Genomic DNA, 10,652 nt, shown 5'->3' on the forward strand with positions numbered 1-10,652 from the left:
CGACCCGCTCCGTCCTTCAGTCCCCGCGAAATGGCGCCGCTCGGCCTGCCCCCGGCCGGCCTTATATAGGCAGCCGCCGGCCCCTCATTGGGCGGCGGCGCCGCTGACGTCACCGCCCCGCCCCCACCCGCCCCGCCGCGGCCTCATTGGGCGGAAGCCGCCGTGGCGCGGCTCGCTCATTGGCCGCCCGCCGCGTCGCTCACTCCCCGCCGCGCTCCCCCGCCCTTCCGCCCTTCCGCCCGGCGCCCGGCGGCGCCGCCTCCTATTGGCCCATGCTGCCATTCGTTGCGCCGCGATTGGCTGGAGGGTCACGTGAGGGGGGGGCGGCGCCCGGCCGTTGGCTGTTGTTGTCGCGCGCCCGGCTGGCTGAAGGAGGAGGAAGGAGAAGGGGGGGGGGGGGGGCGGCGGCCATTTTGTGAGGCGGCGGCGGACAATGAGGGCGGCCGGGCCCGGCGCTCCGCCGCCCCCACAGCCCCCACGGGGCCCACGCGGGACACGGGGGGGGCTCCACGGGGGCTGGATCCCACCCGCGACCCCCACGCCGAGCCCTGGGGAAGGAGGGGGGGGTGCCGGTGACCCCCCCCACACCCCCCCCATAAGCTGGGCTGGGGGCTCCCCTCAGGGTTGTGGGCTCTGAGGGGGGGCCGCGCGGGACCGGGACACGCGTGGGCCCCCCCCCCAAAAAAAAAAAACAGCTTGGGGGGGGGGAAAAACCCAGTCCCAGCACCCCCACGGTGGATTTGGGACCCCCCCGGCGGCCTCAAGCCCCCCTGGCAGCCTCCAGCCCCCCCCCCGGCAACCCTCAAGCCCCCCCCGCAAACCTCGAGCCCCCCACGGCGAACACGAGACCCCCCCCACGGCCACCTCGGCAACCCCCCCGCCGAGCCCCTCACCCCACTCGCGGGGTGCTCAGCCCCATTTACTCCCCATTTTCCCCCCTTTTCACCCCCGGCTCCCCAAAAAACATCAATTTAGGGGGACTCCACGGTGGTCCCGGACACGCGTGGGGGGGGGGACGACCCCTCTGGCATGGGGGGGCTCGAAATGGACCCTGAAAAGGGACGGGGTCAAAGGGACCCCCCCCCCGGCCGCCACGCCGTGACACAGCACTTTGGGCCCCACGGGCCCTGCCCGCCGCCGCCCCCGCGCGAACACCCAAACATGGCGCTTTTCGCCCCAAACCGCCGCCCCCCCCCCCACCCCCGCGCCGCCTGCCCGTCACCGCCGCCCGCGCCTCCCATTGGCTGCCGGGCCCCCCCGGGGGGGCGGGACTTCGGTTTGATTGACGGCTCCGCCCCACGTGGCCTCCTCGCCCCCCCCCCCCGGGTGGGTTTATGGGGGAAAAAAATAAAAAAAAAATAAATAAATAAAAAAGCGGGGGGTGAGGTCGCGCCCCCCCCCTTGCCCGACACTCACCTGAGCAGCCCCCCAGCGGGGTCGCGCCCCCCGCTCCCGCACCGGCCTCATCCGCCCTGCCCGGCCCCCCCCCCAGAAAAGCCCCGGTTTGGGGCAAAAAAAGGGAAAAAAAAAAAACATCCCAGGGCAGAAAAAAAAAAGGGAGCCACGCGCTACGTCACCCGCGCCGCGATTGGCTCCCCGCCGTCACGTGGTGCCCCCGCGGCTCCCACGGCCCCCCATTCATGCCCCCTCCGCCCGGGGGGGGCCGCGCGGCTCCGCGGGGTCCTAGCGCCGACCTCCCCCCCCCCGGGTATGGGGATGGGTGGGGGGGGGGGGGGTGAAAGGAGGGGGGCGCATGCGCTGTGAGGGCCCTCTGCAGCCCCCACCCCCTGGGGAGGGGGGGTCAGGGGGAAAGGGGGGGGTTGGGGGAGGGAGAACGGGGAGGGGGGGGCACCTATGGGTGTCTCCTGCGTTGCAAGGGTGATCCTGTGGGGGGTGCACGGCGCTGCAGGCGTGCACGGCATTGCAAGGGTGCACGGTGTTGCAAGGGTGCACGCGTGGGGGTGCACGGCAAGGCAAGGGTGCACCCATGGGGGGTGCACGGTATTGCAAGGGTGCATCTATGGGGGTGCACGGCATTGCAAGGGTGCACGAATGGAGATGCGGGGCGTTGCAAAGCATGCCCGGCGTTGCAAAGCATGCCCGACATTGCAAGGGTGCACCCGTGGGGGGTTGCGTGGCATTGCAAGGGTGCACGCATGGGGGTGCACGGCCTTGCAAGGGTGCATCTATAGGGGTGCACGGCCTTGCAAGGGGTGCCCACGTTGCAAGGGAGCGCCTATGGGGATGCATGACACTGCAAAGGTGCACCTATTGGGGTGCATGACATTGCAAGGGTGCAATGTCACCGTATTGTAAGGGAGGAGCTATGGGGGTGCACAGCGTTGCAAGGGGTGCACGGTGTTGCAAGGGTGCACCTATGGGGGTCCATGGCATTGCAAGGGTGCACATATTTGGGGCATTAAGTGAATTCAGGGTGCACCCATGGGGGTGCACAGCACTGCAAGGGTGCACCCAGGGGGGTGCACAGCATTGCAAGGGGTGCACGGCGTTGCAAGGGTGCACCCAGGGGGGTGCCTGGCATTGCAAGGGTGCATGAATGGAGATGCAGGGCGTTGCAAAGCACGCCCAGCATTGCAAGGGTGCACATATTTGGGGCATTAAATGAATTAAGGGTGCAGCCATGGGGATGCACAGCATTGCAAGGGGTGCACGGCGTTGCAAGGGTGCACCCATGGGGGGTGCACGGCATTGCAAGGGTGCACGAATGGAGATGTGGGGCGTTGCAAAGCATGCCCGGCTTTGCAAAGCTTGCCCGACATTGCAAGGGTGCACCCGTGGGGGGTTGCGTGGCCTTGCAAGGGTGCACCTCGGGGGGTGCCCGGCATTGCAGCAGTGCCGTGCACGCCCTCGGGGCCGTGGCGGCTGCAGCGCCTGCAGCTCAGTGGCTGCAAAGCGGTGCAGTGTGCGGAGGGGGGGGGGGGGTGCTGGGCTGGAGGGGGGGGTGCACCGTCAGCGCCACATCGCCACGGCGGCGTTTTTAACCCAAAACCCCGCGTTTTTACCCCATAACCCCTCGCAGCAACACCATCCGGGCGGGGCCGGTAGAGTGGCGTGGTGGTGGTGGTGGGGGGGGGGGGGGGGGTTCCCCTGCTTGATTAATTAGGGCAATTAATTAATGAGGTCAACGAAGGCGAGCGTACGCGAGGGGGCGGTCGCGGGTGGGAGCTCGGCGGGGTCGCGTCGTGTCCCCGTGTCCCCCCCCCAAAAAAAAAAAAAAAAAAAAACCCCAGCGGCTATCACAGCACCGGGGCTCCCCGCCGGCGACTTCTCCCTAGCAACCGATGACGCGGGGGGGGCGCGGGGCGCGGCCATTGGCGGAGCCGGCGGCGGGGAGACAGCGGCGGGATGGGGGCTGCGGGTGGGCGCGGGGCGCTGCTGGGCGCCCTGCTCGGGGTGGCCCTGGTCACCGCCGCCACCCCCGGTAGGACGGGGTCGTGTTGGGGACGGGACGGGGGTGTGTGGGGGGGTGTACAAGGGGTGTGCGTGGTCCCCGGGGGGGAGTTTCGGGGGTTTTGGGGGGTTTTGGGGGGTTTTTGGGGGGTTTCGGGGGCAGGGAGGGGGGCGTCGCGCGGTTGTGAACTGGGGGGAGTGGGAGGAAGGGGGTGCAAGGAGTGTGAGGGGGTGGGGGTAGTAGTGCAAGGGGTTGGGGGGGGTGGGTGGAGGGGTGGCCGTGCGGTAGTGTAAGGGGTTGTGTGCTAGTGCAAGGGGCTGTGCAGTGTGCAAGGGGTTGTGTGCGGTAGTGCAAGGGGTGGCTGTGCAGTAGTGCAAGGGGCTGTGTGCTAGTGCAAAGGGCTGTGCACAGTGTGCAAAGGGTGGCTGTGCAGTAGTGCAAAGTGTGGCTATGCAGTGTGCAAGGGGCTGTGTGCTAGTGAAAGGGGCTGTGCAGTGGTGCAAGGGGCTGCGTGTTGTAGTGCAAGGGGTGGCTATGTAGTGTGCAAGGAACTGTGTGTAAGTGCAAGGGGCTGTGCACAGTGTGCAAAGGGTGGCCGTGCAGTAGTGCAAGGGGCAGTGTGCTAGTGCAAGGGGCTACGTCCAGTAGTGAAAGGGGCTATGCAGCGTGCAAGTGGTGTCTGTGCAGTAGTGCAAGGGGCTGTATACAGTAGTGCAAGGGGCTGTGTGCAGCATGCAAGGGGGGACCGCACACTACTGCAAAGCGCTGTGTACAGTGTGCAAGAGGGGGCTGTGCATTAGTGCAAGGGACTTTGCACGGAGTTGTAAGCCCATTAATGCATGGAGTATGCTAGTGCAAGGGGCTCTGTGCTAGCACACAGAGCTGTGCATGGGTTTGTCTGTGCATTTGTGCACACGAGTGTGAGCAGGAGTGTATGCATAGCAGGGCAAAGCGCTGTGGGTAGGGTGCAAGGGGGGGTTATGCACAGGGCCATGGGGTGGCCCCTTGCATAAGCAGCAGCAGTGTGTGTGTTGCTGCATGTTTTCATGCATGGTAGGCGTATGCAGAGTGTGCGTGCACAGTGGGTGTGAACACAGCATGTGTGCAAGGCCAGTGCATGCATGCAGCGTGCCCACGCATAGCATGGGTGCGTCCAAGCAGAGCACGTGTGTGCATGCACACTCTGCGTGTGTATCCCTGCACAGCACGTGTGCATGCAGCACGTGTGGACAAGCAGACGGATGCGTGTGCGCAGGGTGTCTGTGCTCACGTGATGTTTGAGCGCGTGCACACGCAGCATGCACGTGCAAGGAGCACATAAGCAGACTGGGAACTTTTGCATGGCGTGTGCATGTGCAAAGTGGATGTCCACGCAGTGCACAGTGTGCGTGCATGCATGGTAAGTGCAAATGCACGTGCATGCACAGTGTGTGCAAGCGTGCATGCATGGCATGTGCAAATGCACGTGCATGCATGGTGTGTGCAAATGTACATGCACAGGGTGTGCAAACGCACATGCATGGTGCGTTCAAATGTGCATACATGGCGTGTGCAAATGCATGTGCATACATGGTGTGTGCAAATGCACGTGCACGCACGGTGTGTGCAAATGTGCATGCATGGTGTGTGCAAATCCACATGCATGCACAGTGTGTGCAAATGCACAGCACGCCGTGCATGCATACTACACACGTGGCCGCGTGCAGTACGTGCGTGCATGCACCGCGTGCACGTGCTGCATGCGTGCCACTGACCCTGCACCCGCCCCGCAGAGCCGCCGGTGCACAGCCTGGCCGAGGTGCTCTTCTGCCAGCCGGACATGCCCTCGCTGGGGCTGGCGGTGACCTTCGACGAGGAGCAGCTCTTCTGGTTCGACGCCCCCATGTTGCGCTGGCAGCCGCGCCTGCCCGACTTCCCCGCGTGGCCCGAGGCCACCGAGCCGCCGTCGGAGCTCGTCCACGACACCACGCTGTGCCAGGACGTGCTCGAGTTCCTCACCGCCTACACTTCGAAGTATATGCCCATGGCTGAAGCCAAGGGTAGGTGTCCCCTGTCCCCTCCTGCCACCCCTGCTGGTGGTGCCACCCCTACCGGTGCCACCCTTGCCGGTGCCACCCCTATCGGTGCCATCCTTGTGCCGCAGGCATCCCGGTGGCCAACGTCTTCCTGAAGCGTCCTCTGGAGCTCGGCCGGCCCAACACGCTGGTCTGCATGGTGGGTAACATCTTCCCGCCCGCCGTCACCATCGGCTGGCAGCGGGACGGCGTCCCCGTCACCGACGGCGTCACCGACACCACCTACACCCCCGTCGAGGACCTGGGCTTCGTGCGCTTCTCCTACCTGGAGGTGACGCCCCAGGCGGGGGACGTCTATTCCTGCATTGTCACCCGCGAGCGGGACAACACCTCCGTGCTCACCTACTGGGGTGAGTGGGGGGTCGCCTTTTGGGGTGGGGGGCCCGCTTTTGGGGCCAGCTCTGATGGCGCCCGCTGTGTCCCCGCAGTGCCGCAGGACCCCGTCCCCTCCGACGTGCTGGCCACGGCGCTGTGCGGCGCTGCCATGGCGCTGGGCATCCTGCTGGCACTGGTGGGGCTGGCGCTGCTGGTGGCCACCCGTCGACACCGCCACGGTACGTGGGGACAGACAGACAGCGGGGGGGGACAGTGACCGAGGTGACACGTCCCCCCCCCCCCCCCCCCCCGCTCATTTATATCCCACCCCCCTCTTCCAGGTTGAGCGCTCGGCGTGGGGACGGAGCCGAGCCGGCGGCACGGTGCAATTAAACCACTTCGTTTGCAGCCTCGTGGGGGTTTCGTGTCCTGGTGGTGCTGGAGGGTGGCTTCTCCGTTGGCTCGTAGCGGGGTTGCGCCGTGCGGTTCCGTGCCCTCAGAGTGGTGCCACCCGTGTCACCCCCCTCCTCCTGCACCCAAGGGTGCTGGCCCAACCCTGGGCACAGTCCATCACCCTTGCACCACCCATAGTGATGACGTTGGACCCCGGGAAAGAAGAAAACAGGGAGGAGGAGGAGGAAGAGAAGGAGAAAGAGGAGGAGGAAGGCGCACAGCGGGTGGTGCGGGGTGGGATGAAGGCTCAGAACCCCGATGCCACCTCCAGGGATGTGGGCGCTGGGGGTGCTGGGGCTGGCGCTGAGCTGCCGGGGCGCAGGTAGGACGCGGGCTGCAAGGGTGGGGAGGAGGCTGCAGACCCCCCCCTGGGGTCCGTGCCCACCCGGGTGTCCGCGTGTCCGTCCCCGGGGCAGGTGCTTTCGTGATGCACGTGGCCAGCTCCTGCTCGCTGGCGGCCAACGGCTCCGAGCAGGGCTTCGACTTCACCCTGGCCTTCAACAAGCAGCCGCTGGTGTGCTACGAGCCCAGCGCTCGCTTCTTCTATCCGTGCCACTGGGGGCTGCTGCACGGCGTCACCACCGTCCTGGCCAGCGTCCTCAACGACAGCAGCTGGGTGCAGCGCGCCGAGGCTCGGCGCCAGGCTTGCAGCGACCTGGCCCCACACTACTGGGCTCAGACGGCGCAGCGGAGGAGTGAGCCCCGGGGCGCGGTGCACGGGGACGTTAAGTGGGGCGGGGTGTTGCACGGGGACGTTGCACGGGGACGTTGCACGGGGTGACGTGGGGTGATGGCGTATGGGGTGCAGCACGTGGTTGTTGTACAGGGAATCGAGGGGATTGCACGGGGACGCTGCACGGGGCATTGTGTGGGGCACTGCACAGGGAAGTTGCATGGGGAAATTGCACAGGGAATGCACAGGGATGTTGCACAGGGACATTGCTTGGGGAAATTGCACGGGGACATTGCACGGGGACACGGAGCGGGAGATTGCACAGGGGTGTTGCACGGGGACGTTGCACAGCAACATTGCCTGGGGAAATTGCACGGGGACATTGCACGGGGACATCGGGAGGTTACACAGGAGTGTTGTATGGGGACGTTTTATGGGACATTGTAGAGGACATTGCACGAGGGACATTGAACACGGGGTTGACTGGGAGATTGCACGAGCAGATTGCACGGGCACACTGCGCAGGGCATGGTAACGGGACGCTGCACGGGGAAGTTGAGCGGGAACCACACGGGGACGTTGCACGGGGACATTGCACTGGGCGTTGTATGGGACACGGCACGGGGACACTGCACGGGGGATCGGATGGGATATTGCACGGGGAAGTCGCACAGGGGGTTGTAGGGAACATGCCCGGGGGAACATTGCCCAGGGAAATTCCAGAGGGACATTGCGTGGGCGCTGCAAGGGGACGTTGCATGGGGTAAGGCACAACCGTGTCGCGTGGGGACACGCGGGGACGTTGCATGGGCACATTGTGCATGGAATTGGCCGAGGGATTGCACGGGGGTGTCACAGGGGGTGTCACAGGGACCATTGCATGGAGCCATCACATCGGCTACCCCGCGGGGTTGGAAGGGGACCGTCCCCCGTCCCTGACTTGTCCCCTCCTTGCTCCAGCACCCCCCCAGCTCCGCGTCGTCCCCACGCCCCTCACCAACGTCCCTGACGCCGTCCTCCTCACCTGCCACGTGTGGGGCTTCTACCCCCCCGAGGTGAGCGTCCAGTGGCTGCACGGCGGTGACGTGGTGGCCTCGGGGGACACCGCCAAGCTCCTGCCAGCCGGCGACTGGACCTACCAGACCCAGGTGGCCCTGAGGACCACCACCAAGACTGGGGACACCTACACGTGCTCGGTGCAGCACGCCAGCCTGGAGCAGCCCCTTCGGGAGAGCTGGAGTGAGCCCTGGGGTTGGGGACGTGGCTGCGGTGCACCGGGGTCCCCGGTGGCTCAGCGCGCCCGCTCTCGTCCCCCCTTGCAGGTCCTGGATTGTCCCGGGAGATGACAGTGATGGTGGCGGTGGCAGGCACGGTTCTGGCCGTGGGGTTGGTGGTCCTGGCCGCCAGCGTCTTCATCTACTGCCGCCAGCCTCGGGCAGAGGGTGAGGGATGGGGTGGAGGGGGTGGGATATGGGGTTGGGGACGCGCTGGCTCGGGGCATCCTTCCTTATTCGTCTTCTTAGGTCCGCTCGGTGCTGATCCTGCTCCTGGTCCTGCTCCTGGTCCTGCTCCTCATCCTACTCCTGGTCCTGGTCCTGCTCCTGGTCCTGGTCCTGGTCCTGGTCCTGCTCCTGGTCCTGGTCCTGGTCCCGGTCCCCACCCAGGTCCCCCCCCGGCCGAGTGGGGCCAGGCTGAGAGCAAGCTCTGAGTGGGACCCCCCCCCTCCAATTTGGGGTCTTGTGGGTTCCCCCCCCTCCTCACGGACCAAGCCTGGGATCCCCCAATTTTGGGTGAGCGAGGTGCTGGGGGTGCTCTCCCCCCCCCTCCCACCCCAAATAAACCAAGTGGGGACCCCGCCGGTGTTTGCAACCCCCGCTCGGCGGGGAGCTCCCAGTGCTCCCAGTTTGGACGTGTGAAGTTCCCAGCAGGGGGTTGAAGCGGAGGGCGGGGGGCGTCCCTCGGTGTGGGGGGGTTGCAATCAGCCATGAACCCACGGGGTGCGCCCACGCGGGACGGTGACAGCGGTGTCACCGCGCTATGTCCCCCCCGACGGCGGCTCCGAGCCGTTCTGCTCCGGCAACCGGTGACGTAGGCACGGCTCGGGGCTCTCATTGGTTGCCCGTGGCCCCCCCCACCCCCCTCCCACGGGACACGCGGCGTGGGGGTGCGTGGAAGTTTGGGGGGGGGGGAGGCGCAGAGCGCTGCCGGACGCCCCCACGATGCTGGTGCTGCTCAGCCTGGCCCTAGGAGCGCGGGGGGCAGGTGGGGATGGGGGGGGGACACCCCGGGATGGGGTGGGGGTGGGCGACCATTGGGGGCCCCCCCGGGATGGTTTTGGGGTGGGGCTGCTCTATGGGATCCGCGGGGATGGGCTGGGGGGGCTCAGCATCGTGGGACCCTGGGGGTAGTTTGGGGGGGCTCTGCTCTATGGGGCCGTGGGAGGAGGGTTTTTTTTTAGGGGGGGCTCTGCTTTATGGGGCCGTGGGGGTGTTTTGGGGGTGCTCAGCATCATGGGACCCTAGGGATAAGTTTTGGGGGGGCTCTGCTCTCTGGGACCCCTGGGGACAGTCTTGGGGGGCTCAGCATGGTGGGACCCTGTGGTTAGTTTGGGGGGGGCTCTGCTCTATGGGGCCCTAGGGATAATTTGGGGGGGTTCTGCACTGTGGGACTTTGGGGGGGGGGTTGAGTGGAGGTCTGCTCTATGGAACTGTGGGGTTGTTTGCGAGGGGCTTTGACCTGGGGGACCCTGGGGGAGGTTTGGGGGGGGCTCTGCTCTATGGGACTCTGTAGGGGGCATTGGAGGGGCTCTGCTCTACGGGACTGGGAGATGCTTTGGGGGGGGCTCTGCTCTGTGGGACCCTGGGGATGGTTTGGGGGGCTCTGCTCTATGAGACCCCATGGGGGGGCATTGGAGGGGCTCTGCTCTACGGGACCCTGGGGGTCTGGGGGGGGCTCTGCTCTGCACGGAGGTGGTTGGAGGCACAGAGATGACATTCCTGCCCCCCCACCCCCCCCCGCAGGCGCGTTCCTGATGCAAATGGCCAGCTCCTGCCCGCTGGCGGCCAACGGCTCCGTGATGGGCTTCGACTTCACCCTCTCCTTCAACAAGAACCCGCTGGTGTGCTACGACCCCGACACTCAGCGCTTCGTCGCCTGCAACTGGGGGCTGCTGCAGCGGCAGGCCGTGCAACTCGCCGCCCAGCTCAACAACGGCAGCGCCTGGGTGCAGCGCATTGAGGCTCGGCGCCAGGCCTGCAGGGACCTGGCCCTGCGCTACTGGGACTGGACGGCGCTGAGGCGCAGTGAGCCCCTGGGGGGGCTTGGCGTGGGGCCGTGGTGTGGAGGCATTGCAGGAGAATGTTGCCTGGGGTGTTATGCAGGACTGTTGCAGAGCGTGTTGCATGGGGCTGTTGCATGGAGGATAGCAGAGGAGTGTTGCAAAGGGCATTGCATGGAGGTGGTGCAGAGCTTGTTGCATGGAGTTGTTGCATGAGGGCGTTGCACAGGGGTTTTGCATAGCATGTTGCATGGGATTGTTGCACAGCGGTGTTGCATGGGGGGTGTTGCACAGGGGTGTTGTAGAGCTTGTTGCAAGAAGATGTTGCATTGGGAATTGCACGGGGCTGTTACAGAGCACACTGCGTGAGGACGTTGCAGGGGGATGTTGCACGGAGCACTGCACAGCGCATTGCATTGGGCATTGCAAGGGGATGTTGCAGAGAGC

At 66.0% G+C, this 10,652-nt stretch overlaps 2 protein-coding genes across 3 annotated transcripts; both read left to right on the top strand.

The window, feature by feature from the left end:
• Nucleotides 1-1,987: 1,987 nt before the first annotated feature.
• Nucleotides 1,988-6,210, top strand: LOC116500267 (class II histocompatibility antigen, M alpha chain). 2 transcript variants are annotated; one of them, XM_032205209.1, is made up of 5 exons: nt 1,988-2,262; nt 5,185-5,451; nt 5,556-5,837; nt 5,916-6,041; nt 6,144-6,210. In XM_032205209.1, the coding sequence occupies exons 2-5, from the start codon at nt 5,232-5,234 to the stop codon at nt 6,146-6,148; spliced, it is 633 nt and encodes a 210-aa protein (XP_032061100.1). In that variant the 5' UTR covers nt 1,988-2,262; nt 5,185-5,231; the 3' UTR covers nt 6,149-6,210. The 2 variants fall into 2 exon arrangements, with proteins under 2 accessions (XP_032061100.1, XP_032061099.1); XM_032205208.1 differs by lacking the exon at nt 1,988-2,262 and adding an exon at nt 3,367-3,442.
• A 57-nt stretch (nt 6,211-6,267) lies between these two features.
• LOC116500221 (HLA class II histocompatibility antigen, DM beta chain-like) lies at nt 6,268-10,421 on the top strand. Its single transcript, XM_032205135.1, has 6 exons — nt 6,268-6,577; nt 6,672-6,950; nt 7,889-8,167; nt 8,251-8,370; nt 8,452-8,520; nt 9,949-10,421. Exons 1-6 carry the CDS (start codon nt 6,514-6,516, stop codon nt 10,419-10,421), a joined length of 1,284 nt encoding a protein of 427 aa, XP_032061026.1. The 5' UTR covers nt 6,268-6,513.
• The last annotated feature ends 231 nt before the right edge of the window (nt 10,422-10,652 follow it).

This window comes from Aythya fuligula, chromosome 33 (assembly GCF_009819795.1).
Source record: "Aythya fuligula isolate bAytFul2 chromosome 33, bAytFul2.pri, whole genome shotgun sequence".
NCBI lineage: Eukaryota > Metazoa > Chordata > Aves > Anseriformes > Anatidae > Aythya > Aythya fuligula.